At 38.4% G+C, this 21224-nt stretch overlaps 1 protein-coding gene across 1 annotated transcript in view; it reads right to left on the reverse strand.

The window, feature by feature from the left end:
• ANK2 (ankyrin 2) overlaps positions 1–19819 on the reverse strand; it is a 340193-nt gene extending 320374 nt beyond the window's left edge. The window contains 1 exon segment of the mRNA XM_043969828.1: positions 18867–19819. Coding sequence (XP_043825763.1) covers positions 18867–18995 — 129 coding nt within the window. The 5' untranslated portion in view covers positions 18996–19819.
• Positions 19820–21224: the final 1405 nt, after the last annotated feature.

The following is a 21224-nucleotide window of genomic DNA, read 5'->3' on the forward strand; positions in this document are numbered from 1 at the left end:
GGTCAAGCAATTTGGGCTCTGGTTCCATATTAATTAGTTGTGTGACCTTGGACAATCACCTGATCTCCCTGGGCTTCAGTTTTCTCACCTGTAAAATGAGTCAGATTGATTCTATTGTCCATTTCAGATCTCAGTATGATTACAGATACCAATAATGTCATAAGACAATACTATTAAGAGGTGCACACTTAGGGACTAGAAAAGAGTATAGTTATACGTCATTTTGTTATAATGGCTAGCATTGACAAATGGCATTTTTCATGGTAATTATTAACATATGAGGTTTGATATGCATCATATATTCCTTAAAGTGATAAAATTACTTTAGTCTAATAGTATCATACTTTTAAAAGCTACTTAGAAATGTCCATTAATCTTGATAGGATAGTGTTAAGATGGCAATAGAGGAATAATAATTTGACCAAATTATAGCTATAGAGAAATTAACCTGAAGAAAAGACTTGATAAAAGTAGTTATCAAATGGTAGTCAATGGACATGTTAAGATCAGGTTTTTATTTTCACTAGTTAGTACCACTGACTACCCATTGTGTGAAGAATACCCTACCAGGTGCCAGATAATAGATAAAAAGTGAGACATGCCCTTGACTTTGGATATATTGCCCCAAATATCCCCCAAAAAATGGAAGAGAAATATTTTTCTCTTTTTAACTATAATAATAATCAATATACAACTAACAAAGAACCTCAAAATTGGAAGGGACCTCAGAGTCCCTTAATTATTATTAATAACAATACCAATGTTTATATAACACTTTAAATTTTGCAAAGTGCTTTAATTCCATTATCTCATTTGATCCTCATCCTGTGAAGCAGTTGCTATTGCTTTGGCCCTTTTACAATGAAGTAAGTGATTCTAAGAGGGATTGTTTGACTTGCTCAGAGCCACAAAGCTAGTCTTCGATAGGATATGAATTCAGATTTGCTCAACCCCAAGTTCGGTGCTCTTGTCACTATGCAACCCAAAGCCTTCCCATCTAACTGGAGCAAGAATCCCTTCTGCAACTTTCCCCACAAGTAACCAATCCTTCAGCCTTTGCTTGAAGGCTTCTAATAAAAGGAAATGTCCTGAGGCTGCCCTTTCCACTTTTAGATAGTTTCGAAGATTCGGAGAGGTTATGTGTCCAAGCCCTTGTGGCTAGTAAGTAGCAGAACTGAGACTGAAGCCCAACTCTTATGATTTTTAGAATAGTACCATTCCTTTGTGAATTAATTATCCTAGGAGACCACCTTATGTTTGTAGAGCAGTCACTTATGAACAAAATGCACACACTATCTCAGGGGACCACCATCATTCTCACTTTTTTTCAGATACATAGCTTTAATATATATTCTGAAAACACATCATTATATACACATAGGCATTCCTAGTCTTATTTATAATCTTGTTTTCTTTACACAATATCAACTCTAAACAAGGTAATTAAATTGAGACTGGATTCAAACACATTTTGGAAATTAAATAATAATAAAGCCAGAGCAGGTCATTAACACTGACATCCTAAATTTATACCACTTCTATTAACCAAATAAGATAAACTAAATTAACAATATTTATAACAACTTTCCCATCATTCATTGCTATTTCTTACACTCTTGAAGTGATAGCTACTGCCTTGTTACTTATGGAGCTATTTCCTGAAATGAAAGATATTAATATAAGGGTTTATATTATGTTGAGTGAACATTTATTAATGTTTACTCTGTTATGGGTACAGTATCAGGTAAGTGCTAGGGAGATGCAGATTTTAACTACAATATGGACCATGACTTGATGGACTTTATAATCTATTGAGGATCTATGGCATCTATAAAAATACCTAGAGGGGGCAGCCAGGTGGCACAGTGGATAGAGCACCGGCCCTGGATTCAGGAGGACCTGAGTTCAAATCTAGCATCAGGCACTTGATACTTACTAGTTGTGTGACCCTGGGCAAGTCACTTAACGCTCACTGCCCCGCAAAAAAAAAAATACCTAGAGTAAAAAGTTATACTTTAAAAGAATGAAAAGAGGTAAAAACCAACTACTAGGTGAGTTCTGTGAGAAAACTACAAATTGGGGAAACTCCCCCCAGGGAGTGTTGCTAGACAGCAGGCCATGGGTTTGAACCCTATGCTTTAAAGGATGTGTGGGCATTCAATAGGAAAAGATGGGATAATTGGTCATCCCGAGAATAGGGAACAGGATGAGCAAAAATATGAAACTGAGGAAGAGCAGGACATTCGTGGAACAGCAAGTGGTCTAATTTGGCTGGAACATAGATTTTGAGATCAGGTTGGAAAGGTAAAATGGTACTAGATTGTGAAGGTACTAAAATGCCAAGTAAAGAAATTGACATTCTATCCTATAGGCAGTAGGCAGCTACCAATGATTTCTGAGCAGAATATCGTGACTAAATAGATGTACAGCCAGGAATACCTTTAAGTGGTCCCATCATTCATATTTGTACTGCATACTTCCATTGGGCTGGAACCAATAACCATATGTAATGTAATTATACTTTCAAATAATATAAATTCAATCACTATGCAGGATTCATTATTCACAGAACCTGGCTATATAAGATTAATCAGTCAGTAGTAGCAAGGATAAATTGGAGTAAGGAAAGCATAGAGGCAGGAATTCAACTCAGCATTTTTTTTCTGATTGCACAAGCAATCTCAATCATTAGAGGGAGTACTCACATTGATGAAATCACAAATGAGATTGAGTATTTCAGTGTATGCAAGCAACCATGCAAAAACCTGGGAGTATAAAGAAAGGAGTTTACAATCCACTGGGAAGAAAGACATTCTCAAATGACCATGACCCAAAAGACAGTGATATAAGTGCTGAGGAGAAATCTAGGCAAAGTGTGATGAGAAATTTTAGAAGAGAAAGATTAGAAAAGGGAAAGACTAGGCAAGTTTTCTTGAAGAAGAGAGCATCAATATTGATCCTTGAAGAAGGGGATTTCAAAAGATGGAGAATGGGGAGACATGGCATCCACTCCAAGCATGGGAGATGGTACAAGCAAAGGCATGGGAATGGGAAGTGACAAGAACAGAAATGGGGAGGAGTGGTGACAGAGAGTATTACAGCTTATCTAGAAGATTTGTAGAGGTTTATATGGATTCTCTCATTTAACCCCCATGGCAACCCTGTGAGGTGGATACTACTGGTATCATTATCTTCATTTTATATATAAAGACACTGAGGCTCAGAGAACCTAAGTTTGCTGTCCACAATTACACAGCTAATAACTGACCTTTCCTCATTCAAATGCACGAAGTCCAAAGATCCCGTGCTGCTTATGCCTCACTGAAGTATAATGAGATAAAGCTAAAACCCTTTTGTTGAGTCCTAAATACCAAGAAATTTATCATTTATTCATTATGCAATAGTGAGCTTCTGAAGATTTTAGAGGGGAGTAATATCATGATTAAAATGGTACATTGGGATTACCCAGTTCAAAAATATGAAGGATAACTTGGAAAGGGGATGAAAATGGAAGCAAGAAAACCATTCAGAAGGCTAATACAATAATTCAAGAGAGAAGGATTAGGAGTTTGAAGTAAGGAGATTGCAGCAGGGATAAAACATCAGAGATTAAAAAAAGAAAGAAAGAAAAGTCAGGGAAGAATGCAAAAGGAAGCAGAATTAACAAGAATGTTCAACTATTTAGCCAGGTAGGGTAAAGGAGAGTGAAGAAAGTTACTGCAATAGGGTGGTGACTATAGGAATAAAGGAGAAAAAGTAAGATGGAAATCCCTGTAGAATTGGCAAACTGAATGACTGTAAAAGGGAGAAGAGAGGATATAAAACTATAGATAGATCAAGGAGGGCAAGGACTAAAATCACCAGCTACCAGTGACTTCATGCCTTCATCATCTCTAACCTGAACAGATATATCCTACTCATTGACCCTCATGCCTCCAGTCTCTTCCAAATCCAATATATCCTCCATACAGCTGCCAAAGTTATTTTCCTTAAGCCACTCCCCTGCTCAATAAACTCTAATGACTCCCTATGACATAAGATAAGTTATAAACTCCTCTGTTTGATTTTTAAATCCTTTCACAACCTGGACCCATCCTATCTTTTTAGCCACCCTATATCTGAATCTCCTTCCTATGTCAAGACAAACTGGTCTTCTTTCTGATCCACACAAATTGTAGTCCATCTCCCACCTCCATACCTTTGCATTGGTGGTGCTCCCCATCCCTTAAATGCACTCCCTTATCACTGAGGCCATGCTGAATCCTTTAGTTAGTCAAGATACAGCTCAATCTTCATCTCCTAAATGAAGCCTTTCCTGACCCTTCATCTCCTAGTGCTCTCATCCCCTAACTCTTCTGTATATATATTCACAGTATATTTTGCATGTCTGCTCAGATAGACTGCAAACTCTCTAAGAGGAGAAATTGTTTTATTTTTTTTACTTTGTATCTCTAGCACTGTGAATGGTATAAAGTATGCTTAATGACTGCTTGCATATTGACTAGTTGGTTTTTTTAAAGCTCCATTAGATTTGGCAAGTTAGGCATCTTTAATGACCCCTAGGAAAATACTTTCACTGGAGCGGTGGGAGTGGGAGCCAGATTGCAAGGGGTTGAGGAAAGAGTGGGTAGCAAGGAAGAAGAAGAAGCATCTGGTGTAAAAAACTTTTTCCACAAGTTTGGCAGTGAAGAAGAGGAAAGAGAGAAAGAAAGCGGATGATAGCAGAAGGAAGTAGAAATATCAAGGGAAAGCTTAAAAAAAAAAAGATATGAATGAGGGAGATGTAAGGATGTTTACAGGCAAATGGACAGGAGCCAATGGACAGGGAGAGACCTCAGGTGGAACGTAGTACTGGAGGACCAAAGAGAAATAAGATTAAGGACTCAGATACAACAATAACTTTGTAAGAAGTAGAGTCTTCTGACACACGGGAAGTAGGAAAGAGAAAGTGCTAATGCTGAGAAATGTTTTTAAAAGTTAACTGGGAAAAATTCTACACATTTCACCCCCAGAATAGGAAAAAATAGCATTCCCTTCAGCATTGCTGCTAATGAGTAATTCAAAACACGAACGCTAAACTGTCTATGCCAAAATACGGCAGTCATGAATGCGTATGGGGGTGGAGAGGGGAGAAGGAGGGAATCCTCTTGCCTAACATTGGCCCCTTCTGGATCCTACACAAGGTTTCTGAACCTGGGATCTGATGATAGATTTTAGTGGGTTTGTGAACTTAGATGGGAATATATACATATACATAGACATAGACATATACATTTTCTCACAAACCTTTGGTTTCCTTTGTACTCCACTTATTTTATACATTTAAAAAACATTCTAGGGGGCCGCTAGGTGGCGCAGTGGATAAAGTATCGGCCTTGGATTCAGGAAGACCTGAGTTCAAATTTGATCTCAGATCCTTGACAGTTACTAGCTGTGTGACCCTGGGCAAGTCACTTAATGCCCCTCCCCACCACCACCACCACCATTGCCCCACCAAATAAAACTCTGAAAAGGTGTCCATAGACTTCACCATTACAAACATGTCCTGAAAATGAAAATTTTGGTAGTTTATCAGAGTTATACCTCCTAAGATACACAGGTCTTCCCTTCATCTGTATGCTTCTTGAGTTTGAAATTCCTTCCAGTTTCTCAAGGAGATGGGACAATACTCTAAAGGCTAACTAGGAAACAAAAAATGATATTGGTGAATCTTGTTCTATCCACAAAGCCCTGAAATCTCTGAAGACTTGAGTCCACAGAACAACTAAAGAACTCTTGCATACCATGAATATTTGAGTTAGCTCAAAACAATGCAAAATTCTTATAACAAAACTTTCATCCCAATCTATTGGTCTTCTTTCAAAACCTTAGTCCAAATAGCTCTTCAATTCTAATTCTGTTCTAATTCTAATAGAAAGAACTTTTATTATGGAAATGATATGAAAAATTACAAGTGTAACTTCACTTAAACCCTTGTCTCCATGTCTCATCTGCAAGACTAATTGGCTATTAGTCTCATTAACCTTTCAAAAGGGATATCAACACTTATTCTATTTACACATGGAAAAATTCTTCTCAATGTCAGTTCAGGGTCAGATTATTTCCTGGAAGCAAGCCAGGAAGAGTTCAAAATTCCAGAGAAGGGGTAATTATCAAAGGAGGTAGAAATGGTCTACTCCACCCAAAGCATTTAAAATGACCTATGCAACAGGACCATCAAGGGAGCAAGATGGGCCCGCTCACAATTGGTCTGGGATCCCCAAATTTGGAGACAACTTTCTTTATGTTATTGTATATTCCAAAAGAACTCACATAAGCTGCTTTATAGTTTGTAACCCATGAGAACAAAACCAAGCGTTTGTTGGGGAAAAGAATTCTGAGGAATAAGATGAGATCTGTGTATCTAATAGGAAAGGATAAGCAGAGGGTTACAAAACTAAAATGAAGAACATTACCCAGTGTTCGAGCCAAATTCTGGCTCAGGAAATTTTATCTGTTTGCCCAAACTGTCAAAATTGCATTTTCAATTAGCTTCTGTATCCTTCAAAATGATGTAAGCAATTTGTATAGCTCTATGCTGTGCTGCATGCAGCTAGATTTGATTCTCAGGAGGTAGGACATGATTAACATAGGGTCAGGGCTGTTTCATCATTGATTTTCTATTAGCAAGGCTTCAGATAGTGCCTTGAACACAACAATCATTTAATGAGTGAGAATTAATTGAATTTATATATCTATGTATACACATATGTTTGAATATGTGTGTTATGTCTATGTGTATGTATGTGTACTTTCATGTATACAAATTAGAATATGGGTCACTTGGGAAATATCACTAGCTCCTTAAGGTTAATACTTGGATAGGCTTCCATCCCTTTGCCTGATATATTAAAAGGAGGAAAGCCTACATGACTATTCATAGTTTTAAAATCTCTACTAATAAAGCCAACTTTTTTAAGTTTTGAGTTTCCAAAAATATTCCAGTTCACACTAAAATAACAATTGTAAGAATATGTATCCCCCCCCCCACTTAACAGTCTTCTCTAGGAGTGATCTGGAATCAGATTTTCCATAATACTAAGCCTATTTTTGCCACAGGCAAACAAATCTGACAGCTGTAACATTAAGCTGGTATTTAGTCACCCACTCAATGGATGCAAAGGGGTTCTTTATAATTAAATACCATGGAAGAGCTCAGATTTACAGTACTGTCTGAAAAGACTGCCATTAATAGTGCAAATCACTTGTACCCAAGGTCATTATTATAGGGAAAAAAATAGTTTGTCAACTGAGCTAAGCAAAGAACTAAAATGAGGTTTAAAAAAATCAAGAGCCTAAAAGCTTCTCAAGTAAATAAATATGTCTTAACAATTGCAATTCAAAGTCAAATGGACTAGTAAATCAATAGACTATTTTAATTTCCACTTGTAAGTGGGCATTAGGATACATAAAGGGCATCCTTCCAGATGAAACTGAATATCATTCCATCCTTACTTTATTATGGTTTTGTGGAAATATTGACATAACTGATGTTGAGGTAAAAATTACGTGCAACCCTGAGATATTTTATACATCCCAAAGTCATGGATTGGAATTTTCCGTGATTAGACAGTTTCAGTAATTTACTAGATCACAAATCTCCTTTCTGTTAGCCATTGTATTTTTAGTTACAAAGGTATTTGGTTTGGTGCCCAGAAGCCTTTGAGCATATATTATTTATTTATTTTCTTGATAATGTCGTGCCACTCCCAGAGTTAGAGTCTTATGTACAAAGCAGCTCACTGCTAGGTTGTGGGCAGAGTTTTCAAGGGCAGCAGGTAACTCTTATGTTCTACAACTACAAAAAATATATAATTAATTCAAGTTTCTCATTAGGCTGCTAGATTATTGACATTTTCTCACTGCTAATATTAACGATGTGTAATTAAGCATTAATTAAAATTATATTAGGGGACAGCTAGGTGGCACAGTAGAGCACTGGCCCTGGATTTGGGAGGACCTGAGTTCAAATCTGGACTCAGATACCTGACACTTACTAGCTGTGTGATCCTGAGCAAGTCACTTAACCTCAATTGCCTCCCTAAATAAATAAATAAATAAATAAATAAATAAATAAATAAATAAATAAATAAATAAATAAATAAATTCTATTAGTACATTGCTCTCCCTTCAAAAATAAACAGTTCCATTTGAAGTTAATGAACTAAAGTTAAGAGGATAATAATAATAATAATAAATCCCTTCTACCTCATACATACATATATGTGTGTATGATCCAGGCATGCATATATGTATATATGAGTTTGACTGTGAAAACACCACCTTTTGTTTTTTGGTGGGGCAATGAGGGTTAAGTGATTTGCCCAGGGTCACACAGCTAGTAAGTGTCAAGTGTCCAAGGCCACATTTGAACTCAGATACTCCTGAATCCAGGGCCATGCTTTATCCATTGAAAACTATTATTACAAATTAAAAACCATTTATAAGAATTATAATTATTTTATATTATTCCATGATAAATATATTGTTAATAATGAAATGACAAGATTACACAGAGATGATATATGTGGATAGAGTGTAGTTAAAAAGCAGAAAAGGGGAAATAATTCCCAAAGTTATTACAGAATTTTAAACCAACAATCATTTTATTCCACTTGGTTAACTATTAGATTAGAGGTTTTCTCAATGAAACTCAAAAGGGAAAAAAGTTACAGGAGTGATTCCTTCACATTCCATTCATACCAACCATAATGAAACTAAGCAAGTTTTATAATTCCTATACTAGGAGATCAAAGAATTAGGTGGCATTCCATTCACTGTTTAGAGCAACTGTAATATTCAGTGAGGAAAGATATGCTTCTAATAGCAAAATTCAAGAGATTTTCTAAAATTGAAAGCCAGATTACTCTTTAAAATTTATCCAGTACTTCTCTCATATAGCGTTCCATTTAGTCTCATGATGTGTTGTTGTTGTTCAGTTATATCTGACTCTTCAAGACCCCATAGACCATATTGTTCAGGGAGTTCTCTTGGCATTTCTCTCTCCAGTGGACTAAGGCAAACAGAAGTTGTGTGATTTGCCTAGAGGTCACACAGTTAGTAAGTACTTGTCTGAGGACACATTTGAACTCAGGTCTTCCTGTCTCCAGGCCCAATGCACTGAGCCAACTAGCTGAACTACCTACAGGCTTATCACTATACTGCAGCTGAGAGAGCTGAGTCATGATATACCCATAAAGTTAGTGTTAAACAAGACTAAGAAACAATGTTTCCCACTTCCCATTTACTCTTCTATCAACAGGAATTACATTTTGAGCCTCTCGCTTTTTTTTGCATGGTAAAATTTCCAATAATAAAAATAAATATGCTGAGGTATCATTCATAATAATATGATAATGACAATAAGACATAATTATAGATCTCCTTCATTCCTCAAGGGCTTCCATCTTTACTTTCCAGACTCCCTTCTCCATCATCACCCAGAAGCCCTCTCACCACTGAAGAACTCTCTGCCCCTGCAGCCTCTTCCTCTAATTAACTCATCAGTTCCTCTAGAAACCACCATTTTAAACAAAATACCTCCTCTGTCCCTGCTCAACTCTTTATTCCTTTATTCTGCTTTCATGGGCAACTAGGTGGAGTGGTATATAGAGACCTGTTCCTGAAGTTAGGAAGACCTGAAGTCAAATCTCACCTCAGACACTTACTAGCTGTATGACACGTAACTCCAATTGCCTTAAACATACAGGGCCACCTCTAGTCATTCTGGACCCAGATGCCTCTGGTGGAGAGAGTGAGGTTTGTGACTTTGCACAGCCTTCCCTCACTTAAATCCAATTCACTGCCATTCATGACATGGTCCTCTTCAAGAATGAAGGACAGAGGGCAGCTAGATGGTGCAGTGGTTAAAGTACCGGCCCTGGATTCAGGAGTACCTGAGTTCAAATCCAGCCTCAGACACTTGACACTTACTAGCTGTGTGAACCTGGGCAAGTCACTTAACCCCCATTGCCTGCAAAAAAAAAAAAAAAAAGAATGAAGGACAAACAACAGAAAAAAAATCTGCTCTGATCCTAACTTTATGGACTCCTTTCTCCAACATGATCCTACTGGAAGATTTTCCTCCCACACCTTAATTTCTGCTTCTCACCTTCCTCATATGTGTTGTATCACCTTCCCCGCCCCCCATTAGAATTTAAGCACCAGGAAGGCAAGGATTGTCTCTTTTTTGCTTGTATTTGGATTCCCTGAGCTTAACACAGTGTCTGGCATACAACAAGTACATAATAAATGCTTGTTTGATTGACTTGGCTTCTTGATTTTGTGTGACTGACAAATATTACAGATTTTGCAGTGGGATCTAAAATGCGTGTGTAAACTATTAAGCAATGGAAGATAGCTCAATAATGCAGCCTACTTAATTAAAAATACATGCTAATTATACATTTGGGGCAAGCAAGGTAGTTTAAAATTATATATATTTTCTATATATTCCTTTTCTGATCTGATTTAATATAAACTATATCTATATTCAGAGAAATAATAATTCAAAAGAGTTTGGCCTAACCATCAACACAAGAAGAAAAAAGTAAATTAAGGAGGTCTATTGCCTAGATTAAGACATGCTTGGTAGAACTTGTTGATCAGTTGTATGTGCATATACATATATCTGTATGCATATCTAGTGTTTAGGGCTAAAATCCTAGCTAGTCTGTCTAAAATATCCAATGAGTGGTCGCCAGTAAATTATAAGCTTTAGCAAGAGTTAGACTTTTAAGCATTTATTAAGGAGAATAAGAGTTTGGTAAAGAGATAAGAAAAGGCCTAGATTCCTATCTATTAAAGGGAGAGCACATTTCTAGCTCCCCGCTCCACCAGCATCCTCAGGAAAGAGCGCGAGACTGAGCACCAGTCTCTTCCTTCTTCCTCCCACTCGCCCGCGTCACTTCCTCCCACCAAAGAAAAGACTCCTGGTCTTGCCCTCAAAGACCTTCACTTCATGGGTAGAACTCTTCTACAGTAAGTCTCCAGCAGGTGGCGTCATTCCAATCATTACAGTTGATAGAGAAGAAGGAAAGAAAGAAGGAATAAAGAAAATAGATATCTTGGGCAGATAGTACAAATAATGGATTAAGCTCAGTATTAAACAAGATGAAGTAAACAGGCTGGACTGCCTTCTAGGAAATACAAAGTTCTTTTAATGACACCAAAAAAGTGTTCCCATAACAAAGTCTCATAGTTTTAATAATACTATTGTAGTAATATTAAGTTTTAGAGAATGTTTCAATTTTTGTTTTTATTATATGTTCCCCGCATAACAACTGGACAATAACTGTAAAATCTCTAAAAGATTCTGAATTTCTTTATACATGTTTTTGGGAACTCATTGTTTGATTTGGTTATTGGCAAAGCTATCTAAAGTTGTGTTAAGCTCAATTTTGTAGGAAATTTTCCCAGCTGATTACCAGTATCTGAAACACTTGAGGGACTTTATAATCACACCCTAAACTCTATAGCTGAGACTTGCTAGTCTTGATCATCAGCATCCACACCTGAAAGACTTCCATTCCACAACTACACCCAGAGGACATCCCAAGAATAATCTGAGAAGAGACTTCCAAAGATTTAAATGGACATTTTCCTGTTTTCCTTTTCCCCATTGTATACACTGTTTATAATGTGCACTTACAAAAGGGGAGTGCCCCCTTTAGCCTTTGTTAATGAATCGCTCAATTTCTTGTTCTCTCTTTTCATTCCCTTTACTTTGTTAGTCATGAGTATCTGTAATGTTATTGCATTATAATATAATGTAATTATTATAGGAAATGATGTTTCTTCATGAAGCACAGGGCGGAGTGTGAGAATCAGAGTGCCACCCCCCTGCTGAGAAAGACATTGTAAGAACGAGGGTAGTGCTACTCTGAGGAGAAAGCATGTGACTAGCGTCCAGAAGTTACATCTCTTCATAGAACCGTTACAGCTATTCATAGAAATGCCTGTAAGTCATGTCAATCAATGCTATCAGCCAATTAGCTTGGAGCTGTGTGTAAGTAACCATGCCTGGGTGGGCCCACAGGGAGCTTCTGCTTGGAGAGAACAGGGGAATCCTTTTTGGTTGGAGGTTCCAGCAGAGTCACTAGGGTAGCTAGGTTTCCTTCTGAACCACACGTGTTCTTCTTTCTTTTGCTAACTTCTAAATACTTTAATAAATGCCTAATTCCCCAAAGACTGGTGCTATGAGCTTCTAATTTAAGGAGACCACACATTAGATTTTAATCATAACAGTTTTATTTTAAACATCACACTATTCTACCAGTTTTGTAGAATGGCTATGAGTCTTTAGAGTTTGTGAGGATTAAAAAGCAATATCAAACAGAGGCCAATGGGAAGGTACAAGGTGATCGTGAACAGGCTGCAATAAGTAACAAATAAACTCAGAAGAATAACTGGAATATAAGTTGTTGTTTTTTAAAAGCAGCTAAGTGGGGCAGCTAGGTGGTGCAGTGGATAAAGCACCAGCCCTGAATTCAGGAGTACCTGAGTTCAAATCTGGCCTCAGATGCTTGACACTTACTAGCTGTGTGACCCTGGGCAAGTCACTTAACCCTCATTGCCCAGCAAAAACAAAAATCAAAAAACAAACAAACAAACAAAAAACCTTTAAAAGCAGCTAAGTAATGCAATGGATAGAGTGCAGGGCCTGGAGTCAAGAAGACTCATCTTCCTGAGTTCAAATCTGACCTCAAACATTTACTAGCTGTATGACCCTGGGCAAGTCATTTAACCCTATTTGCTTCAGTTTCCTCGTTGTAAAATGAGCTGGAGATGGAAATGGCAAGCTACTCTGGTAGCTCTGCCAAGAAAACTCAAAATGGGGTCATGAAAAGTCAGACACAATGAAATTAACAACAAAAAGTGAAAAGAACACTGGTCACATGGCAAGAACAATGGATAACAGGTAACAGACTGGATACTCCATGGATATCATTACAATATCAGGAGAAGGTAAAGAAGGCTACTAACATATTGAATGTGCCTTCTGTGGCAAACTTATGGGAAGAAGAGGAAAAGAAGGCATGGATAGTGAGACAAGAATGGGTTGTGATTTGCATCACTAGAGGACACACCTAAACCAATGAGAGCATGGATCCTTTTGAGTAGTTGGGCAGATCTATTTTTTAAAAGCACAGTTTAATTCAAAGGAACTAAAAGTCTGAGCATCTATCCAAGGGAGAAAAATCTAAGTTGTAGAAACTAATCTAAAATAAAACTAAACCTGAAGACTCTGTCTCATCCCTCTCCGCCCCCTCCAAATGCTGCCACCATCTATAAATCTAAGCCTGAGGAAAATTAAAAAACAAACGCAAAATAAAACAATCAACTATTTGAAGAAAAAAGAGTGAATTTTCATCTTACTTTCTGAATTCCTTAGCATTTGTTCATTTGCCCAATCATGTTGCTTCTTAGTCCACTAGAACATGACTACAATTTTTAGGTTGTAAACTCCAGATCTTTATTTTTTTCCCTTAGTATCTAGCACAATCAGTGAATCAACAAATACTTATTAAGCACCTACTCTGTCAGGCACTGGGTGAGATACTGGAGATAAAAGGAAAAAAGATGAATGACTGTTCTCAAGAAGCTCATAATGTATCTCAGGAATGTGTCACACATATGTGTCTGACTTATTCATGTATGAATATATACAAGAAAAATTTTATATGTATTTATATATGGGTGTATGTGTACATACATACACACATGCACACAGAGAACAATACAACTACAAGGTGGTTAAATATAACTTAAGGAAGAAAGGTACTAGAAGTTGGGGGTATCAAGAAAGAGTTTTTCCACTAGAAGTAGTGCTTCATCAACAGCCAAAAAGAGGGATGAAATGAGAAAGAGATGAAGAGAGAAGGCCCATTTTGCTGCATGGTAAACCTCAGGAAAGGGAGTGAGTCACTTATCACAATGCTAAAAAGATAGGCTGGGCTTAGGTTGTCACAGACTTTAAAAACTAAACAGAAAAGTTCCTATTTTATTATAGAGACAGGAGAGAACCTTTGGCATCTAGTGATGAGAGGAATGACATGATCAAATCTATATCTAAGGAAAATTGTTTAGGCAATAGCTGTGGAAAGATGAATTAGAGTGGGAAGAGACCTGGAGCAGGGACAGTCGTCCGGGTAAGAAGTGATAGGAGTCTGAACTTAAGGTGGTGGCTGAGACAGACAGAAAGAGAGAGAAAGAGAACGAGAGACACAGAAAGAGAGAGACAGAGACAGAGAGTGCCTGATGTGAGAGATTTTGTAAAGGCAAAAACAGCAAGAATGGCAAGATTTGGCAACTGATTGGACATGGGGGTTAAGGGACAGTGAAGACTGGAGGTCACCTCTGAAGTTAGGAATCTGGGAAACTAGAAGGACAGTCACACCCTTGACAGAAACAGACAAGTTTGGCAGAGGCATAGATTTGGGGAGAGGGAGATTTTTGTTTTGTTTTCAGACAACTTGCATTTGAGATGTCTCCAGGACATTGTCTGAACTGTCTACCAGTGGGTGATGAAGGACCTCAGGAGAAAGACTGGAGAGGCTACATTTTGCATTGCATGTATCATTTACTTAATCATAAATGGCTCTTGAGTGAAAGAACAGATGGCCACTCAGGGACAAAATAGACCTCACAACCAGACCCCAACCTAGCTTTTCATTCTATATCACTCAAATTCCTGAACACCACGGTCTATCCAGATGGGTCTTCTCTCTGTTCTTTGTACATCTCCCCTCTCTGTCCCTTTGCACTTACTCTCCCCCATACCTGGTGCAACCCCTCTGCCTCATAAAATCCCTTTGGTCCGTCAGGACATAATTTAAGCACCACCTTCTACATGAGGTCTTGCCTGATCTCCCAAGCTGCTACTACTCTCCCTCCCTAACAATATTATCATTATAATTTCTATTTTTCTGCATATATGTGTATATGTACATGTTTCTTCACTAAAATGTAAACTTCCTGAAAGTAGCAATTGTTTCATTCTTGTATTTGTATCTCTAGTATCTAACACAGTTTCTGGAATGTTGTAAGCTGAAGTTTGTTGATTGACTGATTGATATGCTGCTGCAGAGAAACCTGAATCCCATGATGCTGATGGCAAATTGTAAGGACAAGAGTAGATGGAACCTGCATCTGCCCACACCCACACCCACACCCATACCCATACCCTCACCCTCAAAGAGAAACAAAGCCATTTATTTGTCAACCAGCAGAGAGGACATGCCTAACTACATAGAAGGGCCTAATTCTGAGACAGAGGTGAAATAGAGTAATTTTGTTTGAAAAGAGAAATCCTTTTATAGAGTATAAAAATATCTAATATAAACATTATTGAGATAACAGTTGGCATAAAACCAAAAAATCTGGCAAAACTCCACTGACTTCAATGGCTTTTGAACTCCTTTTTAATCTCAAAATGATTGTTTTGTGGTGTTGTTGGGTTTTTTTTTATTTTGTTTTATAACAGGCTAATCCAACTTTTTTCTGCACTTTGGCAAGTCCCATCTGAAGTTTTCAAATAGACTGGTCTATTTGCAAATGGCCCATTTTTTTGTACTGGAGTAACAAATATACGCTCTATTTTATACCATCTGTACAACTAAGATACATTTCTTTATTGTCATTTTAAAAGTTCATCAATAAGTAGAACAAAGTGATTCTTAAATTATTTTCAGGAAACTTCCTACCTTCTCATAAGAGGAATTGGATTAGGATAGAGACTGGACTTGTGGTTTCAGTCGTATAAGGAACACCCAAGTGAGGAAATTCCCATGTCAGCATCTTTTCTTCAATTTAGAGTCTTAAAGAATGGCCTAGAGCACTGAGTATTTAAATGATTTACTCAGGATCACACATGTCTCCCTGTCTTCAGGGCCACTACCTAATGCTACATCTCCAAATGCTTTGTTAGAATGCCACTAATAATCCAGCATTGTATTTTTTAAAAACAACACAAAACACAACCTATCAGGTACGTGCAAGGCATTCTGATAGATGTTGTGGGATGTGATGTGATATGGCAATTTCTAATCTAAGAGAGGCAAGGAAAGTATGCAGACACCTAGTGAACAAGATGGAATATCGTCAACTTGCCGCAAGAGGAGTACAAAGTGTTATGGGGGTTCAAAGGAATGAGACAGCATATTCCACTTGCATGAATCAGGGGAATCTTTGTGGAGCCCGAGTCAGGTGTCATTTAAGCTGGATGGTGGAAAAAGGTGAGGATACTAACAGGTGGGACTGGTGGAGAAGACATTCTAAGCAAAGCAGAGGGGAGGCAAGAAAACATGAGTAGCCTACATGTAGAGAGAAGGCTAGGTTAGGGTCATGTCACACAGGGCCTTGAATACCAGGTGAAGGAGCGTGTGTTTTAATCTGTAAACCACAGGTAGCCATTAAAGGTTTTTGAGCTGGAAGATGAATATAAACATAGCTGCCCTTTAGAAAGATACTATGAAAAAAAAGAAAGAGAGATAGTATGGCAGCAGTGTGCATGATGAACCAAGGTAGGGAGAGACGGGTGGTGGGAAGCTATTGCAGTAGTCTGGGCTAACGCGCATTCATATCTTTAGAGTCTGCCATTTTTTCAATCATTCGAAAAAAAAAGGAAAGAAAAACCCAACATATTTAAAATCTCTTGACTTGAAATAAATTGCAGAAAGAATTCAGGTGAATGTCTATTTACAGAGAGAGTAAAGCTCAGAGATCTGGAAACCACACCCATCCAATTTGCAAGCAATATTTCTGTGCAGTCAGTCTAAGTATCTCCGTAACTCTACGTGCAGCTGCAGTAAAAGAGGGGGCAGGGAGTGGGGCGGGGGGAGACAGATGGCTCTTTACCAAGAAGAGAACCAATACAGAAGTAGCTAGTGCAGTTTTCCCTAAAGATTTTTAACAGTGGACTAATATTTCCTAGATATGAAAATTTGATGATGCTGTCATATATGCATTTTATTAACCTGAGCTTAGTAAATTCTAATGGGAGAAATGTAGTAGACAAGTCACTGAGAATTATAAAGACCATTTCATTCATTTGGGATTTTTAATATTGGGTAGCACCCATGTTTACAAAATAAGAGGCAAAAATCCAAAATACTGAGTATAACAAACTACTGCCTTCCTTGTATGTATATGTGTATGAAGACAAGAGAAAGAATAGAAGAGGGGAGAGAGAGAGAGAGGATGCTCTTGAATGTACAAGTATGCTATCTAGGCAAAGTTGCTAGCTCACAACTGGATGCTGAATAAGCACCAATGCCAAAAAAAATAATATGTTTTCAAGGGAAAATGGAATTGAAAGTATATAATTCCAGACAACTCCTTTATGCTGCAGTGTCCCATTTAGGGGATTAAGAGCAAAATCACAGCAGCTGTGATACAAGGAACTAACTCCTGCCAAAATGACCAATGGTATTGCTGATCTGATTTTTAAAAAAAGATAATTCAAAAATAACTCAATATAATCTTGAAACATGGCCTTTAAAAGGTCATAAATAGGATCAGATCTTCCCCAGAAGAAAAACTCTAATAGATTACTCATTTTATCTATGTTAATAAATGTAATATGAACCAACGATTCCAGCAGTAAGTAGTGAGACTGAAGTAAAATGAAGCCTGTGTTCTCCAGTATTCCATAGAGACCCAGAAACTTTAGGAAGGCCCAGAAATAAATGTTCAACAATATATATGTATAGTATCTGAATCCTTCTGACTGAGACCCCCGATCTGAAAAGTCAATAATAATGGACCCCAATTTAAAAAATCTAAATGATGCTCTTTGAAGGAAATCTTTTCAATCATGGATCTGTACACACACACACACACACAAAATGGGCAAACCCTAAACATATCAAAGTAAAAATGTTACTGTTAGGGTAATAAATTCATCAATTGCTAATAACATATGTATCCCCAGTACAACCCCAAACCCAAAGCTATGCTTAACAACAGCTTGTCTGCAAACCATGATTTTCACTATTTTTATACTCTGTGAACACAACATGCTGTTTATTATCTTCTGAAGATATAGAATGACCTACTTTGGCAATTGCAGCATTCACAAGTCATTTTTTTGCTTTAGCAGAACAAGAAGATCAGGTGAAATGACTACTTCATTTTCTGTAGGGTGTGGGAATTTTGCTGTTCTGATGCTAAGAGATGAAATTTTCTAGTTGTCTGTAAAAGATCCACATCTTCTCACACACTATGCCATGACTAGTCTTCATTATTTTTTCTCCCCACAGACCCAAAAACATTGTGTTAATCCGCCCTATACACAGTGCCAATGCACTGAAGCACACCTTAAAACAGAATAATGGCAGATTAATTCATTTACAGGAAAACATAAATGCAAACCTATAGTTCAGCCTTTAAATAGAGGCTTATATGTAGTTTCAGGGAGCAGGCTCACTTTAATGCTAATGACTGTAGCCCAGACTATACACAGCAAGAAGAAAATACCTTAACACTGCAACCATAAATCAATTCCTTTCCTTCCCATTTGACAAGTGTCAAAAGACAGGCATAACTGAAAATTCTGAGGGGGAAAAATATACTGATCACTCTTGCTGGCTAAAAGGAATAGAGATCTCTGTTGCATAGGCTACCCACACTCTTCTTGATGCAGAAATTCAAGATCTGAGCCATAGGCTAAATAATCATGGTGATTTGGGCACAGAGCAAAGGTGAATGGATGGTTGGGGAAGAAGATAGCAAAGTTGCTAGTATCCTGACAAGAGACTTCCCAGGTACAGTTAGCTTGATGGAGCCAGAGATGGGGAAGGGATAAAGGGATAAATAGCTCTCCATACCTTGCGTTTCCTCTCTATTCGTTCCCTAGGGGTTTTCCGTTGTTTTTTCCTTTCCCTCTCAAGGTTTTTCTCCTTTTCATCGAGCTCGGCCTCCCGAACTTTTTTAATGGAAGCAGCAGCATGAGCCATTTTGCAGAAGCAGGCAGTAGCAGATCCTGAGGATCAATTTCTGCTACACAGCAATCCAGGTGATGTTGCATATAAATAGAGATTCCCCCCACCCCCCAACAGGGCAACGGCTGGGAGCCAGAATCACTCACAAAATCATCCACTTCTCCGCCTCCGTGATAGGTCACACTCTTGCTTTAGCCTCTGCACCACCCATAATTCACTGCAGCATACCAAAACACTCCCACAAACACACACCTGCACACAAATGCTCACACAGAGAGAACTAGATGCCAGGTGGAAAAAAAAGAAAAGAAAAACACCCCAAGCTGAAGGTTAGACTAGAGCCTCTTCTGCAGTTCTCTGACCACAACTGCAAACAAGCATCTGACCAGTTGAAATAGCCATCCTTTAGATCCACATCCCCAACTGGAATAGTCTCTTGCAACTCCTCCAGACAATCTGTGCCCTCTGACTGGGGCCAGGAAGAAGCCACCACAGTGGTACCAAGAGGGGGTGGGCAGTTGATTGCAGCTCCCAGGAGCACCTCTATGCAGGGTGAGAAGAAAATGGTGCAGTCTGACTTAATGACTTGCTGTTGCTGCTGCTACCGCGGTTGCTTCTGCTGCCTCTGCACATGACATGGATTTCTTCCCTTCTCTCTTCTTAAAAATCTCTCTCACATTTCCTTATTCTAGGCTCACTAACAAGGCACAGGAGGGGAGGGGGACAAACAAACAAAGCTGCTTGCATTTGGAGGCAACGAGCAGGGCTGTTGAGTTCACCTGCAAGAAGCCACGACTGTACCAATCCAAGGGTGTACAAGCTTCAGAGGGCTGGGAATAGCCTAGTCCTCATTGTGTCATTTACAGACCCACGTGAGCCTGCATTAGGGATCTGCATTAAGCAAGGGAACTAAACGGGGCTGTCAGTGGGAGAACACAGCATAATCTGGGCTCCGCTTGGCTTTGCCAGCTGAGAGACGAAGGAGGAGAGAACTGAGGGAAGAATCATAACCACAAAAGGCACGCCATCCACATAGCTTAGAAGAGGGGCACGTGGGTGATGGTCATTAAAGGCAAAGGTTCTTTTTCCAGTAATTACTGAACAGAGTTGTGAAGAAGAGATGAGCATGAGACAGGATTAATGTTTCAGTGCTCGCAAGCGCGCGCGCGCACACACACACACACACACACACACACACACACACACACACACACAGAGGGGGAAAAAAGGAACCAAGTAGAGATGCATCATGTTAATTAATGAAGGAAAAACATGTCTATCTCTGACTAGACCAAAAGAAACCAACTTTCCAAAACCTACAGAAACTTGGTTAGGAAGTCATTAATAACTTTACTATTCACCTGAAGGCACAGGGACATTAATTGCATTGGGTTCTGTGGATTGTATGCGAATACCTCATTAGAGACAACACATAGTCATCCTATCAGAAGGAATACATGTGATAATTGGGGGAAAATAATATAAATCTGTGGTAACTTTATTTTTTTTGGTGGGGCAATGAGGGTTAAGTGACTTGCCCAAGGTCACACAGCTAGTGTCAAATGTCTGAGGCTTGGTTTGAACCCGGGTCCTCCTGAATCCAGGGCCAGTGCTTTATCCACCGCACCACCTAAAGTCACCTGTTGTGACTTTAAACAAGCAGTGTGCCAACTTGTTCATTTGTGTCCCAGGAAAGACTTGCTGTCCAAGCTAAGACCTTAGGCCACAGACCTCCAGATGCTAGAAAATTCACTAAGTGAAATAGATAGACTGATAGATCATTTTCTGTTGTTGTTGTTATTGTTGTTGTTTAGTCCTTTCAGTCATATCTAACTCTCTGCAACACCATTTAGGGTTTTCTTGACAAAGATAGTGGAGTGGTTTGCCATTTCCTTCTCTAGCTCATTTTGCAGATGAGGAACTGAGGCAAACAGGGTTAAGTGACTTGTGCAGGGTCACACAGCTATAAGTGTCTGAGGCTGAATTTGAACACATAAAGATGAATCTTCTTGATTCCAAGCCCAGTGCTCTATTCACTATGCCATCTAGCTACCCCCAAATCTTTTTCTAGACCCTTTCTAATGTAACCCCTTTCCTACCTTTCCCAAATGAAATTAACAGCTGTTTATCCTGTTAGAGAAGATAGTATGCTACTCTATTCTTAAATAGTACCCATATACTGTTTAAGTACTTTCATAATTTGTAATTATCATTCTCATATCCCTTAAGTTGTCCTAAGCAAAA

Source organism: Dromiciops gliroides, chromosome 6 (genome assembly GCF_019393635.1).
Source record: "Dromiciops gliroides isolate mDroGli1 chromosome 6, mDroGli1.pri, whole genome shotgun sequence".
NCBI lineage: Eukaryota > Metazoa > Chordata > Mammalia > Microbiotheria > Microbiotheriidae > Dromiciops > Dromiciops gliroides.